Raw genomic sequence first — 22435 nt, 5'->3', positions numbered from 1 at the left:
TTATTTTTTTGAACGAACTTGGAAAAATTTTTGCTCAAAATTTGAATTTTAGTTATAAAATGCTTTAATTATGCAGATTTTTTCGATGAAACTGGTCAAATTTTAAACGGAATGTTAATTAATTATCATTTTTTGTAATAAATATAATTTTTAAAAAAAAGTTTTGAAATATTTTTGTCTCAAATTAATATTTTTTCAACAGAAGATGCTAAAATTGTATTTTTCAGTCATTTTAGGTAATTTAAAATTATTTTTCAATATTTTTTTTTAATTTTTAAGAGCTTTTGATTTAATTTTGCCTTAAATACGATAATTTTTTTCCAAAATTGCCGATTCTGATTATAAAATGACCTTTTAAGCGTCAAATTTTTGGTCCTTTTTTTATTTGAAATTTGTTAAACTTTCATAAAAATTTTAACTTTTTAAATTTTAAAAAATTTTAATTAATTTTTTTTAAATTTTAATTTAATTAATAAAAAAAATTATTATAATTAAAAATAATTTTCAAATTTTTTTAATAAAATAATTTAAAATCAATTAATTAAATAGATTTTAATATTTTTTAAAATTGATTTTAAATTAAATTATTTAAAGATTATTAATAAATCAATTAATTTTCAATTAAATTAAATTTAATTAATTTCATTAAATTAATTTTTTAAAATTCAAAAATTAATTAAAAATTCAATTTTTAGTTATTAAAAATTTTTAGAATCATTTTTAGGCCGAAGCTTATAAATTTTATTAAAAAATGGTCCCTAAGCTTTTAATTTTGAGTCGAAAAAATTTTAAAAAAATTCTTAAAATGTTCAAAAAGCTCTTTTTTAATCAAAAAACTTAAAAAAATTCTGACTTTCTAGCATTTTTCACCCTTTTTCTCTAATTCAAGTTAACTTTCAAATCAAAAATCTCCCTCAGTAACGGTTCCACTTGCGTCGGATTCACGTCGAGATACACATTCACAATTTCCTCGTTCAATTTGTGTAATTCGTTGATTTTTTGCATCAACTTTAAAAATGTCGACTTTGCTTCACAGCCTTGATAAACGCTCTCCAGATAGCGTCGCAGCAGGTAATAGTAGGAATTTTGCTCGAGCTTTATCACGTCGCTGTGTATCGTGCGGGCCCGATCTGGCGTAAAAAGCGTTATGGCACACATAATGAGGATGATATTTTCGTCTTGGCGCCACTTTTTTTCGAACGTTTGAATGAATTTTTCGTGCTCTTGATAAACGTTTCCTTTGGCAAGTTTTAGGACGTCCGCTTTGATGTTCGACATTTCTTCTTGACTGTGAGGAATCTACGGGAAATTTCATTCTGTAGGTGAAAATTGAAAAAAATTTAGGAGAAAACTTACTTTCCATGTCCCTCGATCGCCATCGTACTGCATCACGGAACGAAGAATCATCATTTCGACACAACCACCTGGAAAAAAATAAAATATTTTGTAAAAAATTATGATTTGAAGATTGAAACTAAAGAAAAAATTGACAATTTGGCAGTTTGAATTAGCGAAAAGTAATTTTCAAATTTTTAACGGTCATTTTTTGAATTGACATTTGACGAATTTTTAAAAATTTATTTTTTTTAACTTTTTCTTTTATTTTTCTTTATGAAATTTAAAAAATTATCAATCAATAAAATAGTAAAAAAATTACTAAAAAATTAAATTTTTATAAATTTTTTTTTCACGGAAAATTTTTGACAGATTTCAAAATTTTTAACGAAATCTCATTTGTTGAAATATTTTTAATTTTGAAAAAGAATCATTTTGACATGAAAAGTTTTCACATTTTCGACAAATAATTTTGAATAAATGAATTAATTTAAAGAAAAATTTAACAAAATTACATTAAGAATTTCAAAAAATTAATTTTTAATAAAAAATTTTAGTCAAAATAGAAAAAAAATCAATTTTTCAGTTTGAATTAACAAAAAAGTGAATTTCAAATTTTTAACGGCCTTTTTTTGAATTGACATTTGACGAATTTTCTTTTTATTTTTTGAACTTTGAAGGCAATTGGATTAAATCCATTTCGAAATTCATAAAAATTAAAAAAAAATAGCTCAAAATTTACTAAAAATTCGCAAAAAATTTAAATTTTTATAAAATCTTTTTTTTACGAAAATTTTTTTTATTAAAAAGTTTGACAGATGCCAAAATTTTTGATGAAATCTCATTTTTTGAAATGTTTTAGTTCTGAAAAATAATTATTTTGACAATAATTGCCTTTAAAAATTTTAAAATTCTTATATTTTCAATAAATTATTTTGAAAAAATGAATTTATTTTAATGAAAAATTTAGAAATTTACCCTTAAAAATTTAAAAAAAAATTAAAAAATTTTTTTTTTTTAAATTTTCAGTAAGAATACCAATTTTTTTAGTTTGAATTAGCAAAAAAGGGAATTTCAAATTTTTAACGGTTATTTTTTGAATTGACATTTAACAAATTTTTTAATCGAAATTTTAATTTTTGTATTTTTTAGGCCAATTTAAAGCAATTTTTATGAAAAATTTTAAATTTACTCCTCCAAAGTTAAAAATAAAAAAAAAATAATTTTAACAAAAATTCTGAGGATTGTCAAATTATAAATTTTTACATTTTAAATAAATATCAGTTTTCAATTTTTTATACGATTTTTATCGAATTTTCATCATATTTGGTAGAAAAAAAATTTTTTTTTAGTATGATCATTCTTAAAGGGAATTTTTTGAAAATTCTTATGAAATTTCAATTTAAAAAACAACTCACCTTTGAGTAAAGCAACTTGATCCTCTTGACACATATTCTTAAAAGCACTTATTTTCTTCGACATTTTGATCAAACGTCTTATTGCAATAGCTGTCAAATTAATCACCGTCAACAATTGCGGATTTTGTGGATTCCCGGACTAAAAAAAAATAAATTTTCATTAAAATTCTTACCAAAAATTTAAAAAATTGGTCTCACCTTCAACCTTGCATTATCATTTATCAAATTAGCCCAATCCTCATCGACGGGCGCATACAAAGCTTTATTCGCGACAATTAATTCGTTCAATTTAGCGCGTTCCGAGTCGTTCAAATCGCGATTTGGCGTGTTATTTTGCGACATTAACGTAAAGCAATCGTATTCCAGCTTAATTGCCTCACACAAAATCGATTCAATGGAATTCGCTTTACTCTCGGATTTGTTAGCGATCTCATCGAGCACGGAAAATTTCGTTTTTTCCGCGTGATTTTCCTCCGGATTTGTCGTTGTAGTTGTCGGAGATTGAATTGTTTCGTTAAAATTCACTTGCGAAGGTCCAACGGGAACTTCGGGCGCACATTGGGCAGTTGCGCCATAACAAAGATGCGAATACGAGTTGAACGGATTGAATGTAGATGGCGCGTTACAAGGTTCGAGTGCGGGCGCCGATTCAATCGTGTTTGTACTAATGATGGATTTAATCAAATTTCCTTCGACTTTTTTCCGCAAACGTTCCTCTTCGGTATTTTCCGTGTCATTTGGCGGCACATCGTCGTGATTTATCATGCGATTGATCATTTTGAGCGCCTCTGCCGGATCATTCATGAACTTGGTCATGACCTCCAAGGCATCTTGCGGCGAGTTCATCAACTGCTGAATGAATTGCAGCACCTCGTCCGGCGACGACATGATTTTGTTGATGATCTGCAGGGCATCTGTCGGCGAACTCATGAACTGAATGAACACACTGAGGGCATCTAGTGCCGAGTTCATGAGTTTACTGATAATCGTTAGTGCGTCGCCAGGGGTCGTGATGAAATGGTTAATTAACCGTAAGGCATCCGTTTTCGACTGAATTATCGTCGACATGACTCGCATCGCGTCATGTTGCGTCGGCATGAGTTGATTTATCATCTGGCTCGACTGCTCGGGGACACTGATGATTTTTTCGACCATCTCTGAGGGCGTCAGCGACAACAAATTCGTATCGGGAACTTGCATTTCGGTGCCTAGCGTTGTAAATTGGGGCACATAAATCGACGGCGTCGACGGATTGCTGTAATCCGGTGAGTTTAGGATGAAATCTCCGCGTTTTGGGGTCTCCGAGGCATCATCAACGTTCGACCAAGACTCGTCATCGGTCTGCAAATACTCGAATTCACGTTTGATTTTTTTGTCTATGGCGTTGCCGGTTGACGTGGATGCCACATCGTCGCCATTTGGGATGCCACTTTTCCGTTTTGCCCGGTTTAGCTCGATTTTCTTCCGTTTCTCGACTTTTTCCGTCTCACTCATGATGTACTCCTTCTTCATGCCGATGTCAAAACATCGCGTCAAGCGACATTTCTGGCAAAAGCGCCGCGTAACCACCGTAATCTCGCAATTTTGGTTGAACGGGCAGGTGAACTCCTTCTTCGTCAAGGCATTTCGACGGAAAAACGCTTTGCAACTCTCGCAAGTCACGGCGTTGAAGTTGTACCCTAAAGCCTTGTCGCCGCAAACTTGGCACGTTCGACCGCGACTTTGACGAGCCGAGGACTTTGGCGAGCCCGTATCTCCATTATCTGCCATCTTATCAGTGTTTGATTCAGACATTCTTTGATTTTTTTTTTGGTAATTTTTCGGGTGTGATGTAAAGTGCAGTTAATAGGCCGTGGACCCTTTGAGCGATTATGTCCGACGCATTTTTACGTTTTCATCGCGAATTTTAACAATTTCTTGCGGAAAAATTCAAATTTGAATTTTATTTGTTTTGTTTTCTTTTCCGATGAATGAATTTGTGAATGAAATAGGATCGTGACGGATTTCAGATGAATGAAAAAACTGTCCCCTGAGTACGTCACGGAACATCTGTTTCATTCAAAATGAGTAAATATGTGAAAGTCGTTAGAAAAAATTAAAAAAAAATTGGGAATTGATTTAATAAAAATTAATTTTTCTAAATTTAAATAAATTTTAATAATTTTTTTAAAATTTAATTTATTTTTTTTAAATGAAATTTAATATTTTTTTTTAATTTAAAAAAATTAAAGTTCATTCATAAATTCATCAAATTTAATTAAAAAATTTTTTATGTAAAATTTTCAAAATTTATTACTTTAAATTTAATTTGTTTTTTTTTAAATTTATTTTTAATGAAATTAAATTTAAATTTTTTTCATTATGCCTGGGAAAATTATTCTTTAAAAATTTTTTTTGAATTTCTGAAAGAATCAAGATAAATTCTGTTTTCTTGCTAAAATATATAAACTTAATTTAAGAAACATAAAAATTTTAAAAAAAATTAAATATTCACATTCTAAAAATTTTTTCTACAATTTTTAGGTATTTAAATTTTTTCTTGCAAAGGAAAATAAATTCATAATTTTAGATAAAAAAAATGACAAAAAAAAAATAAAAATTTTAAAATGTTAAAAAATTAAAAAAATTTTTCTTACTTTTTTTCATTAATTTTTTTTTTAATTTTTCAATTAAATTCAAATTTCTGAAATTTTTAAGAATTATTATTAAATTAAAAAAAAAATCGATTTTTTTTAATGAAAAAATGCAGTATTTTTTTAATTTTTTTTTTATTTTATTTTTTTTTAAATCAATTTTAATTTAATTTTATAAAAATATTTAATTATTTAAAAAAAATATTTTTTTTATTTATTAAATTTGTTGACCTTTCATTACTTACCACACACAATAATAGCACTTCCTACTGTTTATTTTTAGTACTTAATCGTCAACAAAAACTTTGGAAACTGAAACCACGATTAAAAAAGCATTTCAGCAAAAAATACCTTCCTCCGTAAATATTTTTAGCAACAAAATAAACATTTTTTCATGTTTGGCACTTACTTTCTGACTCAAACTTCGCTACTGAATCAGTTTTTTCTGGTACTTCAAGCATTTTAGACCTAAAAATTTGAAGTAAAAAAATGTTAAAACTTCTTCTTTTCACATTTTTCGCAATTCGCGTATCGCATTGCAACGAAAATTTGATCCAAATTAATTTTAAGAAGGCCGTAAATGAAATTAGTGAGAAATTTGTCAGTTTTAGCGTTGATCCGAAATATTTATTAAATGGACATTATACGAGATATCTAAGGTAAGTCCTAAAAAATTACATTTTAACAATTTTTCATCTAAAATTTTTTTTTAGGCAGCTTACAAATGAAAAATTTTTTTGACTCACTTTCTTTGCTACTGAATCAGTTTTTGCAAAATGGTACTTCAAGCATTTTAGACCTAAAAATTTGAAGTAAAAAAATGTTAAAACTTCTTCTTTTCACATTTTTCGCAATTCGCGTGTCGCATTGCAACGAAAATTTGATCCAAATTAACTTTAAGAAGGCCGTAAATGAAATTAGTGAGAAATTTGTCAGTTTTAGCGTTGATCCGAAATATTTATTAAATGGACATTATACGAAAATATTCTGGAAAAAAGTTTTAAAAAATTCATTACTTAAACATATTTTTCAAACTAAAAAATTTTGGCAGTTCCGAAACTTTGGGAAGAAATTTTATTCACTTTTAGCTTAATCGTTTGAATATAGTCCTGAACTGAAATTTTCCACGATGGAAAAACTTTAGAGTTCAGCAAGTTCAAAAATTCGCGTCCGAAAAAATTTAAAATTTTTTCAACATAATTTTGTGGCAGTTATTCATTCTCAAATACTGAAAAAGAGATACGTTGAGACTTCTTGGAGTAGCGAACGATATTGGCATTAAAAATTGCGTTTGGCAGCTTGGAACAGGTAAAAATTTAATTTTTTTGAATTTTTTTCAGAATTTTCGAGCGAAAAAAAAAATACATCCGTTTATTCAAAATATTGAAAAATTTTAAAATGTTCATTGGGCTTAAAATTCAAAAATTCAAAATTTATCCAAATGGGAAAAATTTTAAAATGTTCATTGGGCGTAAAATGAAATTTGGGAAAAATTTTAAAATGTTCATTGGGTTAATATTCAAAATATTCTTTGGGAAAAATTTTAAAATGTTCATTGGGCCTAAAATTCAAAATATTCTTTGGGAAAAAATTCAAAATATTCTTTGGGAAAAATTTTAAAATGTTCATTGGGAAAAAATTCAAAATATTCTTTGGGAAAAAATTTTAAAATGTTCATTGGGCTAAAAATTTAAAATATTCTTTGGGAAAAAATTTTAAAATGTTCATTGGGCTTAAAATTCAAAATATTCTTTGGGAAAAAATTTTAAAATGTTCATTGGGCTTAAAATTCAAAATATTCTTTGGGAAAAATTTTAAAATGTTCATTGGGCTTAAAATTCAAAATATTCTTTGGGAAAAATTTTAAAATGTTCATTGGGCCTCAAATTCAAAATATTCTTTGGGAAAAATTTTAAAATGTTCATTGGGATTAAAAATCAAAATATTCTTTGGAAAAAAATTTTAAAATGTTCATTAGGCTTAAAATTCAAAATATTCTTTGGGAAAAAATTTAAAATGTTCAGTGGGATTAAAATTCAAAATATTCTTTGGGAAAAAAAAAAATTCTTTTAAAATCAAAATTCTTTGGGAAAAATTTTAAAAATCAAAATATTCTTTGGAAAAAAAATTTAAAATGTTCATTAGGCTTAAAATTCAAAATATTCTTTGGGAAAAAATTCAAAATGTTCATTGGGCCTAAAATTCAAAATATTCTTTGGGAAAAATTTTAAAATGTTCATTGGGTTAATATTCAAAATATTCTTTGGGAAAAATTTTAAAATGTTCATTGGGACTAAAATTCAAAATATTCTTTGGGAAAAAATTTAAAATATTCTTTGTGAAAAAATTCAAAATATGCTTTGGGAAAAATTTTAAAATGTTCATTGGGCCTAAAATTCAAAATATTCTTTGGGAAAAATTTTAAAATGTTCATTGGGCCTCAAATTCAAAATATTCTTTGGGAAAAATTTTAAAATGTTCATTGGGCTTAAAATTCAAAATATTCCTTTGAGAAAAATTTTAAAATGTTCATTGGGCTCAAAATTCAAAATATCCTTTGGGAAAAATTTTAGAATGTTCATTGGGATAAAAATTCAAAATATTCTTAAAGAAAATTTTAAAATATTCATTGGGCTAAAAAGTTATTTTTTTTTTATTTAAAAATTGATTTTTAATAAAAAAATTGTTTTCAGAATTAAACGAAACGGGCATCAAAAAGTACGTAGATGACTTCAAAGCATTCGAAACGATGGTAAAAGTCTTCCCCGAGGAAAAAACGAATTGGAAAGTCATCCCTGCAAATCTCAAAGAGGACCTTAGCACCTACGACACTTCATTTTTCTTCAACGAAGTCAAGGACATTATTTATTCCTCAGTTTGGCAGCAGTAAGTCCCTTTCTTTTCCTCAAAAAAACCAAAAAATTAATAATTTTTTCATTTTTAGAGACTTCAATCACCCAACAAACCCCACTTTTCTCGCTACCAAAGACACATCGTTGAAATATCTCCTCAAACACGAGCCCAATGTGTGGTTAAACCTCATTTCCCGCCGAAATTCCTTCGCCAGCAACACTCAATGTGGCACCCAATGCACGCAAGATGGTCTCCAATGGGCTCGAATACTCGGCGACGCATCACGAAAAGGATTCAAAGCTGTTTTCAAGCCTCTCGTGAAACGTGATTTCGCATATCCGGGCTTCCAACATCACATAACGCGACTTTTTAAGCACTTAATTGGCACAAAAGTCTTTGGCGTGACAGTTTTAAAGGTTGACCGCACAAATTTCGGGTACTATGCCTTCTGTGGGAGGAACCAAACCGGCGGATTTGTCCTTATGATGGTGAATTCGGGCGAAAATCGCTTAAAAACCGAGTTCAATATGGCCTTGAGACACAAAAAAAGCATCGTGCGGAAGTACGTTTTGTCAATTTGTGACGGCGAGGTGTGTTTAAATGACAAAAAATTCGGTCTCGACTCCGAAATCACCCCGATTTCGCGAAAAAAGAACTTTAAAAGGTCAATTTTGTTGAGTGTACCTGCCGAGTCGGTGACTTTTTATGAATTTCCGATGGCAAATGTGGGTCATTGCATGGCAACGAGCTCTGATGAAGTCGACGACGACGAAAGTCACGAGAAAAAACACTCGTCACCGGTTGTCCGTATCTTAAAAGACCTCGCGATCGAGAATTTGAACCACGAAAAGCGACATTATGACGTCATTTTGCCTCGGATCAAGCGACAACTCATGAAGGACTTTAATTTTTTCAAACCTTTGACGCCGCCACAGCCTCCAGCAGCGAAAAAACCTCCGACGCCCTTCAATAACGGCAAAATTTTGCTCACAAATAAGTTGGATCAAAAAACAAAAATTCCCGGGATCGAACAACCGTCTTCGATTGAGGAAAAAATCTTCCAAAGTCGCGAAAATGTGGATTTGCCGCGTGGCGAAATGTATCTCTTCGTCGGCACAGACTCAATTGACAAGGATCCTGATTACGATTACGTCGAATTCGAGGAAAAATCGAAAAATTCCAAAAAAAGCAAGAAACCAAAGACAAAAGAAGCAGATTTGGAACAAGAAACGCCCGACGAGCAACTTTTAGACGACGGAAGACGCGAAAAAAGTGTCGAAGTCGAGTCAATTGATGATTTCGTGAGCGATTTTGGCGGGGAATTTGTCAAACCGGCATCGCGGAAGCAACAAAAAAAGGTCGAGGACCAGGAAATTTACGAAATTGCCGCGACAAAAGTTCGTTCGGGGTATAAATCGAAGAAAATGAACAAAAAACAGCAAGAAAAGAACGACGAAAACACGCAATATGCCGTTTTGGTGAAGGAATTGGCACCCACGGTGCGTCAAAATAAGCTGCAACGCAAAAAAGTCGCACAAAAATTGGCAAAAATGGAAAATGGGGGCTTGGAAACGACAGATAACGATCAAAATCAGGAAGAACAAGACCAGGAAGACACCGATGACTATGAATATTTCAACGAAGACGACGATCGGTTCTTCAGTTCGGACGAACAAGAGGCTGGCGACAAGAAAAAACGAAATAGTCCGCATGGAAATCGCGTGGAATTGACCGATAAGAAGGAAAATGCGCGTTTTATGAAGGCTTTTGAGAAGCTTTTGCAGAAAATCGAGAAGAAAGTTTCGGAAAATGCGGAAACTTCGACAAAGGACACTCCTGTGAGGACTCGCCGATCGATCTCAAGTGTCCATATCCCCAAAAGAAAGACCCGGAAGGCATTGAGGTTCACCGAAACTGGCAAAGAAATCTCAAAAGCGACTCCAATTGATATAAAATCCATCGCGGAACGACCTTTAAATGACCTTGCACGGAAAAAGCGCTTCCTGCAAGACACAAAAACGAATTTTTATGAAGTCGCGAACGAAATTGATGTCGACGAGGAGGAAGTAGAGCCCAAAATTTTCGTCAAACAGTTGAAACACTTCCACATTGAGCCGAGCACGAATGATTTTAATATTTCAGCCGAGTTTATGTTGCGTCCCAAGATGTTTGAAAGAACGGAAGTGACGCTGCCAACAACAACAACGACAGAAACCAATGAAATTCCGACAGATCTGATTGTAACAGAAGCCCAAACGGAGCTAACGACGTCAGTTATCACTCCGATAGACACGAGTACGGATCAAAATTTTCAAGTAAAGGTCGCTGGGGTCTTCGATGGCCTCATGAGACCATTTGTGGACTTTTATCACACGCTGGTAAGGGGCTCCAAGGATCTCTTTGACTCAGTTTTTGCTGAAGAAGAATCAGAAGAAACTTTTTAATTTTTTTTTATTTAATTTTTTTTTTAAGTTTTAATAAATTAAGGTTTTTAATGAAAAAATTTTTTTTTGCTTATTTTTCATAAATTTTAAAGTTTAGGAGGTTCTTATGCGTAATCGAGTGGAATTTTTTTAAAGATTTGAAGAAACCGGTTCGATGATCGAAACAAAAGTCGAAAACATCGATTGAAATGATTTTTATTAAGAATGATCCCATTTTTTAAAAGACTTGCTTTGGTTAAAAAATTAGTCAAGTTTGTAACTTGATATTTTTTGCGAATTTTTATTTTGTGAGAAAATTGGACAATTTTTGATTTTTTAAAATAAATTTTGATTGTTTTTTATGAGGTTTGTATTTTTTTTTAATTTTCTAACGAATTTAAGATTTTTTTAAAAATTAATTTTTAAAATTTCTTTTAGATTAATTTAAAAAATTAAACTTTAAATTTATTACTATTTTAATTAATTATTAAAAAATTTATATTTTTGGAAAATTTTTGACAATTTCGGATTTTTTTCGAAAATCTTAAAATATTGTGTGAATTTTATTAATTAATAAATTTAATGCTAACAAATAAAATTAATAAACAAAATAAAAAAAATAATTAATAAAAAATTATTAATTTAAATAATTAAATAATTAAAAATAAAAATTAAATTATATTTGAAAAATCTTTGAATTAGCAAAAAACGATTTTCAAATTTTTTTTGAAGGATTTTAATTTTTTTAAATTAATTTACTTTGAAATTTTAATTTAATAAATTACTAATTATTTTATTTAATTTAAATTATTTTTATATATGAAAATTTTTAAACAAATTAAGTTTCGAAATAGTTACATTTTTTTACAAAAATTTTGAATTTTATTTCATTTTTTTTAAATAATTTTTTTTTTCAAATTTTTAACGGAAACTTTCGAATTTAAATAAATTGTGAATTTACAAATTATTTGTCTAAAAACATTTAAATTAAAATAAATCTTTAAAGACATTTTTTTTAATTTTCATCTAATTTGCATTAAATATGTAATTATTTATTTTTCTCATCTGTCATTTTCGGAAAAAATTAATTACCATGAGATATAAAATATTATTTAAAATTGAATTTGTGGAAAATAAAAAAAAATTAAAAATAAATTCTAATTAAATTTTAGAAAAAAAATATTAGAAATCTCAAAAAATTTAAAATTTTTGAAGAATTTTGTAAATTTAATAAAAATTATTTAAAAAAAAATTAAATAAAATTTAAAATTTTATTTAAAAAAAATAACTATTTCGATATTTAATTAGTTAAAATATTTTCAAATATAAAAATAATTTAAATTAAATTAAATAATTTTTTTATGTTATCAAATTATTCAAATTATCAAATTTATCAAAATATTCATATCATAAAAATTAAGTTCAAACTAAATTAATTTAAAAAAAAAATTATTTTAAACGAAAAACAATTAAATTTAGAGAACTTTGTCAATAGTATTTTAATTACTTCATCGAACATCATTACCAAAAATATCTTTTTTAACACATTTCCAATGCATACTGGATTTGTTAACCAAACAAAAACAAAATGTTACGTATTTCTTGGAAAAAAAAGTCACATGACCAAAAAAAAAATCTTTCTTTCCGATATTCTTTCTCTCGTCTTTTATTGTTCTTTTATTGCTCAAGTTCACCATGGAACAACTTGTCCCATAAAAAAAACTATTTCAAGCCTTCTTACGTCGTTTTTTTTTGCGATGTGCTCAACTTCGAGGTGTCTGTAAGCAAAACACTCAAAACATTCTGAATAAATTAAAAATACGCGAAAAAAAAAATCACCAAAAAACGACACTTACTTTAAGTTTTTTTTTTGTGTATTTTTATTATTTTTTTTTAGTGTGTGTCCATGTGATTTTTATACAAACATGCGATGTAGTAATTCTGAAGTTAGCGTCGTTGTCGTCACTCATGACGACGTTCCTTTTTGCTTGCATAGAAATATCTTTGTGTCGCGTACAGGTAAATTGTAAAGTATTTATAAATGTATGCAAAAAAAAAGTTATTGAGTTGATCACTCGAAGCTCGAAGTGGACAGTTCGACTTTTGCTGCGATAACTATCGGATGTGACTTTGCTGATCGTTTCGGAATGATTTCTCGAAATTAGTGCAATTTTATTAAAAAATTTAATTTAAAAAAAAATAAGACAATTTAAAAATAAAAAAAAATAATTAAAAAATTAAAAAGAAATAATTAAAAAAAATAATTTAAAAAAATAATTAAAAAAATTAAAAAAAAAATTAAAAAAAAAATTAAAATAAATAAAAAGTTTCGTTTGAAAAATGTTTTTTTTAAAATAAAGGAAAAAATAAAAAAAAATAAAATTTAAAATTTTATGAATGAAACCAAAATAAAAACAAAATTGTGTAAAAAAACTTGCAAAAAATAATTAGACACTAAACGTGAAAAATTTAAGCAAATAAAAAGTAAAGTGCTACAAAATGATGGTAAAAATTGCATTTTTAAATAAATAAAAAATTTTTCTTCCTAAAAATTACGTTAAATCACGGATCTCATGTAAAAAAGTGACGTTTAAAAAAATTATTTAATCAAAAAATTAACATTTAAATTTTAATGCGGCGTCTCCATTCATTAAAATATTTTCGGAAATGTAAAATAAAATGTGATAAGCAGCAAAACGTGCCTTCCTATTTCAATTCTCTCTAATTGATCATAATGAATGCTTATTAATTATGAGTACAACTCTGTGTTTTTACGTTATACAACTACCAACGACCTTTTTTTTTCATGAAAAATAATTATTTAAAATAATATTATTAAATTTTGTGGCTTTTTACGACGGAATTTGAATGAAAGTCGAGTGAATGTAACCTTCGTATTTTGCGGTTTCAGCATAATTTTTGCAAGAAAATCACAAAAACGAGTTTCTTTTAATTTTCTAGAAAATTTAAATGCATTTAAAAAAATATATTTGGTTTTCCCCAATTTTTTTGTGGGCAAGGCGTTTAAAAAAACATCCATGACATCAAAAAACATTCTGAGAGTGATAAAAAATTTAATGTTATTAATAAAAAAAAAATACTAAAACCGGTTAGATATTGATTAACACCTTTCGAAGAAGTGTTGTTTTTTTGCACACTTGAAGATTAAAAAAATTATTCTGTCTGATTGTTTCTTGTTGTTGTTGAAGATATCGCCTTGTTATGTTACAGATAACGTTCGCGCGGAGGAGAGAGAGACACGGAAACGCATCCAGTTATTTTTTTGTATTTTTCTCTCTGTTCAAAGTGTAATATTTATTATTTACAAACATTTGGTTCAATAAACTCATTTAATGTCAGAGTGTCAGGTTGCTAAGTGTTTATTAGCAACAAGTTTTCTCGCTTACTTAGAGAGAAAAAAAAACTATAAAATTATGTGACAAGTTATTCAATGTTATTAATAGATTAGACGCTGATTTATAAATAAAATGCATAAATATCAATTAACTAGATGAATTGTTCTAGAAATTGTAAAAATTTAAATGTCTCATATTTATTTAAAACTGGTCAAACTTTTTAATTTTTTTTTTTTTTACTTAATTCTGATATCAATAACAAAAATATCACGCCGTGAGTCATTGTCATGTGAATTGATCTTTAGTTCATTTGTTTTAAAAATGATAAAAAAATGTTTACCAGACAGATATCGGATACAAAATCATATGATGTTTTATCAGGTGTTTGAATTAATTTGTAGATAATTGAGATCATTGAGAAATTCTTAGCTTGTGCCGAGTAGTTTTTATTTATTTTTCGGTAGCTGTTTTATTGTTTTTTTCTTTAGAGATTTTATTGCGTTTGATATGTGAAAAATGGTTTATGATCTTTTTGGGGGATTCCAAAAAAAAATTTAATGATCTAATTCGGGTTTTGAAAGTTCAAAAAACTAATGAAAATGATTTTTTAATAATAAAAAAATATTTTAATAATATTCTTTGTCCCATAAAAAATATATATTAATTTTTGATGATTAAAAGAATTTTAAATATCAATAAAGAAAAATTCAGTTAATAAATTGCTTGTTTTTCTTCCTAAATCGATAACTTTGTTATGTAGAAATATATGAATAGTTTCGGTTTTAAAAAGAAGAAAATATTGATATTAATAAATTCGAGTAATAGTCAAAGAAAAATGATAAATTAATTCATTTAACGAAACAACGACGGCTGGAGTTCATATGCATGTTTGAAAAGGAACAAATTCTTAGTCTTTAAGCTAAGGTCATATTTTATATAAAAATATTATATTAAAATAATACATAGTGAAAATTCTATCATAGGGCAATTCTGAGTTAGGGCATATTCTCTAATAGGGCACATCGATTTTCTATGGAATTTTAATCAAAATCTCAAATTTTGGGTTTATTTTAACTGCTTTCAATAGAAAAAGTTTTAAATTGTCTAAAATATGACAATTAAGGAAGAAAAACTTGATAAATTTAAAAAAATTTTAAAATTCATAGAAATCTATTATTTTTAAATTTCTCAATAAATTTACATATTTTTGAATAATTTCTGATCAAAATACTTAAAATTTAGCTTATTGATCAAAAATATTTATAAATCTATCATTTTTTATAAATTTTCATTGAAAAATGTATGGATTTCTGAATATTGATATGCCCTATTAGAGAATAAATATTCTCTTATTGGTACAATTATTTGAATTTTTTGTGCCCCATGACAGAATGTTTACTGTATTTAAATGTAATTTTATATAAAATTATGACCTTTAAAACACAACACTAAGAATTTGTTTCTTTTCTCGTTTAAAACTGTCTATCTAGATTAGTTAAGGGGCTTAAAATAGAGTTGTTCTGCTGATGTGATCGACATTGTGACAAACTATGTGTCCTACCCAGTCAAATATTATTTACTTCACTTCGATTTCGACAAGTTCTTGTTCGTATCTTTCGTAAAACTCACGGTTAGCTATCCTATTGGGTCAAAATATTTTCAGGACAGTTTCAGGATCCTTCTCAAGCATTTATTGACGAATAACTGTAGTTGATGTGAGACGTCATGCGGAACTTATCATGTCTCACAGCAATATCAAGGAATTGATTTGACATTTGAGTTGAAGATACAAAGTTTTGTCTTTAGACTGAGTTAAGTTAAGCTTCGAATTGGCTTCAATTGTGTGAAAGCTCATTGGGTCTTTCTGATGAGTTGTTGATGAAGCGCCGCTATCAGTTGTTATCTGGTTAGTTTGCTCACTGTATGAAATTTCTTGTCTTGGTCTTAAATAAGCATTGTTTCTTAAGTTATATGTCTCTGTGTCGCCCACTTTTTCAATGTTTGTAGACAGGTAGTTAGGAAGTAGGTTTTGTGTAGCTTTAAAAATTAATAAAACATTAAACGAGATACGATGCGACACATTTAACAGATTGGTTTGTTGTAACATTAGACGAACACTGCTATCTCTATTTCCATGCGTCAATATTCTAAGAGCTCGATTTTGTACTTTTTGTAATGCTGCAATGTCTTCTGTTTGTCCTGTTTGAAGTTTTTCAAATGCTCTAAAGAAACATTTAGATATACTTCGAATTTTGGCTTCTATGAATTATGATTTAAGTTAATTATTATCATTATTGCTAAGTCGAGTCTGTTGATAAAAAAAAACAATAATCAAAAAAAAAAATTATACTCGATATTATAGTTGGATAATTTTGGTTTCAGTTGTACTTCAATACAAGGCTCCTAACAGATTTTCTAATGAATAAAAATTAAATTTGAATAAAAAAAACCTTTTAAAAAAATTCTCAAATAACTTACCTTCCTATCCTCAAATAAAATTCCTTCAATTAACTTTCCTTGATTTCCTTCAAACGAGTCAATTTTTTTTTCCTTTAATCACATCTCACACTTTTTAATCACTATTATTATGTTACATTTCATTTGTTTCACTTTATTTCATACAATTAACTTTTTTTTCCTCCTCTCTGTAAACATGCTAAGAACGCCGGTATTTAAATGTCACGTTCCACTCTCCAACAACGTAACAAACAGCAAAGAGTTATCGTGTAGAGAAATTTATTTTAAATTACAAGTGTGACATTAAATTATAACATTGTTTTTCACCCAGTTTTTTTCGCGTTTACTCAATTCGTGTGAATCAAATTGATGCATGGTTGCAATTCCACAATAACAATCATTGAGCTTTTTTGCACTAAATTGCACCCGATCTGATCTAAAATCAGATCATCATGAATATCGTGAGTTTTGTTGGTTCCAGTTAAAGGGGAATTACCTGATTCTTCGAACCTCAGGTTTCGAGACACGTTTTTTCGTCGTAATGCGATCAAAACAATCAATTAAGACTGATCATCGATCATTTAGCTTGAATAGACAAATTGACCTGAAAATAAATGATTAAAAGCAAAAAAAGAGATTAGCTGACATGATCTTGCACAAATGTTCTGAGTGTGACTTTGTGTCATTGATGAATATTGTAAAGAACTTGATTAACATTGATTTCTTGTTAGCAACATTGCCAGGTGTTTCGCAATCCTGTTTGGTCACGCGTCTCGCTGTTAATGAGAAACTTTTAATTATAATTCACACCTTCGGTCAATTAACACTTGTCTCTCTTTCATTTAATTGCAGTTTACGAAAAAATTTCACGAGCTGATATGGGATTACTTGGTATTTGTGATTTTCATCATTTTTAGTACAATAGCGCCGCTATGGAGTAACCTTCGATCCAGCAAGACGAAAAAGCGAGTCAAGAGTAAGGCGAATTATGTCTTTGCCGGCAGCGTTGGAATGTTTGCCATGATGCTCTCGATTGGCAGAGGAACGCTTGGAGTGCGAACTTTTATTGGATTTCCCAGTGAATTGTATTATCGCGGAGCCGAGATGTGGGAGACGCTTTATGGATACATTTCCGCATATCCAGTCGTGTGTTTTCTCTTCATTCCCGTGTACTTCGATCTGGGAATTACTTCCGTGTATCAGTATTTGGACATGAGGTAAAAATAAATATTTTTTTTGTACAGTTTCTCTTACAAAAGTTACCGTTACTTGAAGAATGATCAGGGTTGTAAAAGTTTTTAAGTCAAATTTTTTAAACTTTTGATCTGGACTAAAAAATAAAAATCACTTCAAATTGACTTGAGATAATTTTATTTTTTTCCGAAATTTAGCCGAAAAGTAAAATAAATTACGAATACTTAAGTATTAATCTTAAGTCAACTTAAGTTAAGCTTAAGTTAAGCTTAATTCAGCTTAAGTTAAGCTTAATTCAAAAAATCTTTTGAATAAAAAAACCTTATGTTTTTACTCAAATTTAGGTCTTATAAGTTAAAGTTAAATTTGACTTAAGAAAAATTAGAAACTTAACGTAAAACTTAAAAAATGAAAAAAAAATTACCTAAAATTTAATTTAAATGTCAAAACTTATTTAATTGTTCTTGAACTTAAGTCAATAAGTCTTTTGAGCCAAAAATTTTGTTTTACTTAAGATTTAAGTTTAAGTTTAAGCCTTAAGTTCTATTTGACTTAAGATTATTTAAATAACTTAATGTTAGTTTGTTGAAAAAAAGGTTTTTTTTATCAATGTTTAATTAAAAATTAGATGATTAAGTCAGCTTAAGTCAAGCTTGAGTCCAAAAACTTTTAAAGCTAAAAATTTCCTAATTTTTTTTTCAAGTTTTAGTTTGATTATTCTTGTTAAGCTTAAAAATTTAATCAAACTTAAACTTAAACTTGAAAAAAATTTAGAAAATCTTTAGCTTTGAAAGTTTTTGGACTTAAGTTTGACTTAAGTTTTAAAGCAAATCATCTAATTTTCGAATTTTTAATTAAATTTTGATGAAAAAAACCTGTTTTTCAAAAAATGAACATTAAGTTATTTAAATTATCTTAAGTCAAATTGAACTTAAGGCTCAACTTAACTTAAATTGACTTAAGTTCAAGAAAAATTGATTAGTTTAAGTTTATGTCAAAAGTTTTAACAACCCTACTTACCATTCAACTTCTTTTCCATTAAAACCACAGATTTAAAAGTCGTCTGGTACGTTGTCTGGCATCCGGATCATTTATCATTCGTCAAGTCATGAATCAGGGAATTACGATTTACACGCCGACCGTTGCCTTGAATACCGTTATCGGGATTCCGTATTGGGCTTCATTGGTTGGAATGACTGTAATTAGTATCATTTTTAACATTTTGGTAAGTTTTTTAGGATTTAAACCAGATTTTAAGGAAGTTTTTTGTAATTTATTTGTTTTTTTTATTTCAGGGAGGATTGAAACATGCCATCAAAGCAGATGTAATTCAAGTTTTTACAACGATCGCAGTGACAATCGTCATCATCATTCATGGTTTTTACAAAGGAGGTGGCATAGCAAAAACATATACAACGAACAGAGATCAAGGTTTGTAACGGTGCAATGCGTTTTTGTGTGATTTTGTGAGAAAATGGACCAGATCTTGAATTTTTGAACACTTTTAAAAAATTAAAAAAAAAATAATTTTTGAAAATTTTTTAAAAAATAATTTTTGAAAATTTTTAAACAAATAATTTTTGAAAATTTGTAAAAAAATAATTTTTGAAAATTTAAAAAAAAAAATTTTTTGAAAATTTTTAAAAAAAGTATTTTTGAAAATATTAAACAAATAATTTTTTAAAATTAAAAAAAAAATAATTTTTACAGTTTGAGTCATACTTTTTTAACAAAATATGATTTTTGAATATTTTTAGTTAATATTTTAAAATTTTAAGGTTAAAATCACTAAAAAAAATGAACTTAGAAAATGTCAAAATTTTCACAAATTTACGAATATTCATAATAAATTTAAAACTTTTGAAAAAAAAAAATCATACTGAAATTTAAATTTTTCTCAATATTAAATTTAAAATGAAAAAGAAGTTAAAAAAATTAAGAATAAGTAAAAAAAATTAAATTAAATTAATTTAAAAAAAATGAGATCTCATATAATTCTTACCTTTGGAATTCATGAAAAAAAATTTTCGTGATGAAATTTGCTTGAAATTATAAAAATCGGTAACTTTTCTCACAAAATCTCACTTCAAACAAAAACAAAACCTTGAAAAACTGCAACTGACGTCAAAAATTTTTTGCAGGTCGCTTGGATTTTTTCAACTTCACCGGCGACATGACAGTTCGCGTTGATACACTTTCCGCATGGATGGGTCAGTTTTTCATCTCCATGAGTCAGTTCGGCTGCCAGCAAAACTTCATTCAACGTTACTTAAGTATGCCATCTCTCAAAAAGATCAACAAGATGATGATGTCAAACATCCCGATGATTTTCGTGCTGTTTTCCCTCTCATGGGTTGCTGGAATTGGAATTTTCGCCACGTACTGGAATTGTGACCCTTTGAAAGCTGGAATAACTCAAAAGAAGGATGAGCTCTTGCCTTATTTCGTTGACAATGAGTTCAATTATCTTCCCGGGTTCACAGGACTTTTCATGGCTTGTTTGTTCAACGGAGCTCTGGCCTTGCAAGTTAGCAATTTGAACTCTTTGGCGACAGTTACTTGGGAAGATTTCTTGTCGCAGTTGCCAGCGTTCAAAAATATGAAGGATAAGCAACAAGTGAACATTATCAAGTTTGTGGGGACCGTTTATGCGGTTTTGATCATGGGAGTTGGCTTCACCGTGGGACTTTTATCGGGGGTTATTGAAGCAAGTATGCTCATGACTTCAAGTACTTCAGGATCGTTGTTGGGAGCTTTTGTATTGGCCATTATGTGTCCAATTGCCAATTGGAAAGGAACTTCCGTGGGAATGATTGTCGCTCAAATGACCACCACATGGCTCGTTTGGGGAAATTTGACCCTCGGAAAGACCAAAAAGAGTCTTTTGCCCACCTCGATTGATGGTTGTTCCAACGAAACTTTGTCCAATTTGAACAAGAACATGTACAGCTCATGGTTGATGTCCAACAAACCCTTGGAGATCAATTCTTACAACACTTTTGGAGTTCCTACCACTCCCGCTCCCGAACCAGAAAGCTCTCTTGCGGGTCTCTTTTCCGTTACTTACATGTACTACAGTGTCTTTGGAACATTAATCACCGTCATTATCGGAGTTATTGTAAGCGCCTTGACACAATCCGACGAAGACAATTACGAATCGAAATTAGTTCATCCTTTGGCTCGCAAGGCTTGCGCTTTCCTTCCTTTCAAAAAACGCGTTTATCTCGATCAAGTCGAAGGAGCATCGCCAGCTGGTGAAAATACCGATGAAAAGCCCGGAACACAAATGCACGAAAACCTGGGTTACGTCAAAGATACCGCCGAAGAATCTACTTCGACGAAAAAACATCCACAATCGAGCATTTTCACGATATTCCGTCGAGAAGATAAAAATGAGACAGCTGAAAATGTCGATAACACGCAACAAGTTGAAACCACGTCCGAAAAGAAAAGTGAAACTCAAGTGTCATAATTAACTTCGAACAAAAAGAAAATTACAAGTTGTTGTATTTTGATCATTATTGTTATAAAAAAAAAATAAATTTGTAGTTAGATAGAATATTTTAATATGTAATGACTAAGACTGTGATTAAAAAATAGGATTTTTTTTAGAGTTAGGACGATTCCAGATGAATTGAAATTAATTTGTTTCCGCTATCACGTCACAAAATTTTGTAAATATATTAAAAAAAGTTTGTAAAATTTTGCAAAAAAAAAAATATTGAATAAATTTAAGATAGGATTTAACGAAGGTTTTTCTTCATTTTATAAAAATAATAAATTTCTTGTAGTAAAATGTAAGACACTCACGTAACTAAGTATATAAAGGGACACTTGTTAGAACTTAATGACATGGTGATTGTAATAAGTATATAGGTACAGTGTCATTAAGGTCCACAGCTGCGAGTTTTTGTAAGAATTTACAATTTTATAAGATTTTTTAAAATTATGTTTGATGAATTTCTAATTTTTTTTAACAAATTTTATTTTTCAGAGATTTCAGCTTTATGTCAACTTTGAAAAATTTCGTTTAATTGAAGAAGAATAAACTCCGTCAATTCTGAAGAAAATATTGTGAACTGATGATCTAAAAAAAAATTTTATAACGAAAGGAAACCTGACAAAAAACTTTATTAGCACGTTTCAATGACGTTGCTGTTCTTGAAATATGAAATGCTTGAAAAATGATAAGAGTCTTCATTAAATCAATATTTGGTCATCTTAGCAGCTTCTATAGTCAAGTGCATACAAATAACTCTTCTGTAAACCAAAAACCAGTAGAACAATCTAAAGTCAGTAGAAAATATATCAACGATGTCAATTATGAAAATTTCGATCTAAGCTTATTTGCCAAAAAATTCCATAAATGTGTCTACATATCTTTTTAAAACCACAAATTTATCTTATATGAAACTTTGGAATAGCTAAAAAGCAAAATTTGGCCTACTCGTCATGCAAATTAAATGAAAACGGTAGTAAGATCGCCAAAACTAGAATGTCGAAGACACATGATATCCACGTATGCACTTCCCTTTGTAGTCGTTCGGCGACAAGGAACAGGTAGAAAGTAATAGCTTTTGTGGCGGTCATTAAGGAAAAAGGCTTCAAAGTGTCTCTTTGGTACGATCAATGCTTTTTGCACAATTGAAGGTAAAATTTATGTCCCCTTGAGGACTCGTGTTAACGACTTCAAAGATTAGGGAGTGCGCTTTAATAGTAAACTTAAACTCGACAAACACATAGATGACATCATGAGGAAATCGTTT

General features: G+C 28.8%; 2 protein-coding genes across 2 annotated transcripts; one reads left to right on the top strand and one right to left on the bottom strand.

Annotated features, from left to right (window-relative positions):
- Positions 1-730: 730 nt before the first annotated feature.
- LOC134834146 (nuclear hormone receptor HR96) lies at positions 731-4703 on the bottom strand. The gene is made up of 4 exons (XM_063848712.1): positions 2952-4703; positions 2754-2892; positions 1357-1424; positions 731-1299 (listed from the first exon to the last, which is right to left on the bottom strand). The coding sequence occupies exons 1-4, from the start codon at positions 4545-4547 to the stop codon at positions 880-882; spliced, it is 2223 nt and encodes a 740-aa protein (XP_063704782.1). The 5' UTR covers positions 4548-4703; the 3' UTR covers positions 731-879.
- An 8393-nt stretch (positions 4704-13096) lies between these two features.
- Positions 13097-21325, top strand: LOC134834578 (sodium-coupled monocarboxylate transporter 1). Its single transcript, XM_063849305.1, has 5 exons — positions 13097-13167; positions 17328-17692; positions 18720-18894; positions 18965-19100; positions 19811-21325. The coding sequence occupies exons 1-5, from the start codon at positions 13162-13164 to the stop codon at positions 21139-21141; spliced, it is 2013 nt and encodes a 670-aa protein (XP_063705375.1). The 5' UTR covers positions 13097-13161; the 3' UTR covers positions 21142-21325.
- Positions 21326-22435: the final 1110 nt, after the last annotated feature.

Source organism: Culicoides brevitarsis, chromosome 3 (genome assembly GCF_036172545.1).
Source record: "Culicoides brevitarsis isolate CSIRO-B50_1 chromosome 3, AGI_CSIRO_Cbre_v1, whole genome shotgun sequence".
In the NCBI taxonomy this organism is placed as follows: domain Eukaryota; kingdom Metazoa; phylum Arthropoda; class Insecta; order Diptera; family Ceratopogonidae; genus Culicoides; species Culicoides brevitarsis.
This window is presented reverse-complemented; position numbering and strand designations above follow the sequence as displayed.

Excerpts from the sequence above, each read along its gene's own strand:
- LOC134834146 (XM_063848712.1), bottom strand. The coding sequence starts at position 4,547 with ATGTCTGAATCAAACACTGATAAGATGGCAGATAATGGAGATACGGGC. Across the intron at positions 1,425-2,753 it reads TCAAGTTGCTTTACTCAAAG|GTGGTTGTGTCGAAATGATG; the intron begins GTGAGTTGTTTT and ends ATTTTTTTCCAG. Across the intron at positions 1,300-1,356 it reads GCGATCGAGGGACATGGAAA|ATTCCTCACAGTCAAGAAGA; the intron begins GTAAGTTTTCTC and ends AATTTCCCGTAG.
- LOC134834578 (XM_063849305.1), top strand. Across the intron at positions 17,693-18,719 it reads TATCAGTATTTGGACATGAG|ATTTAAAAGTCGTCTGGTAC; the intron begins GTAAAAATAAAT and ends TTAAAACCACAG. Across the intron at positions 18,895-18,964 it reads GTATCATTTTTAACATTTTG|GGAGGATTGAAACATGCCAT; the intron begins GTAAGTTTTTTA and ends TTTTTATTTCAG.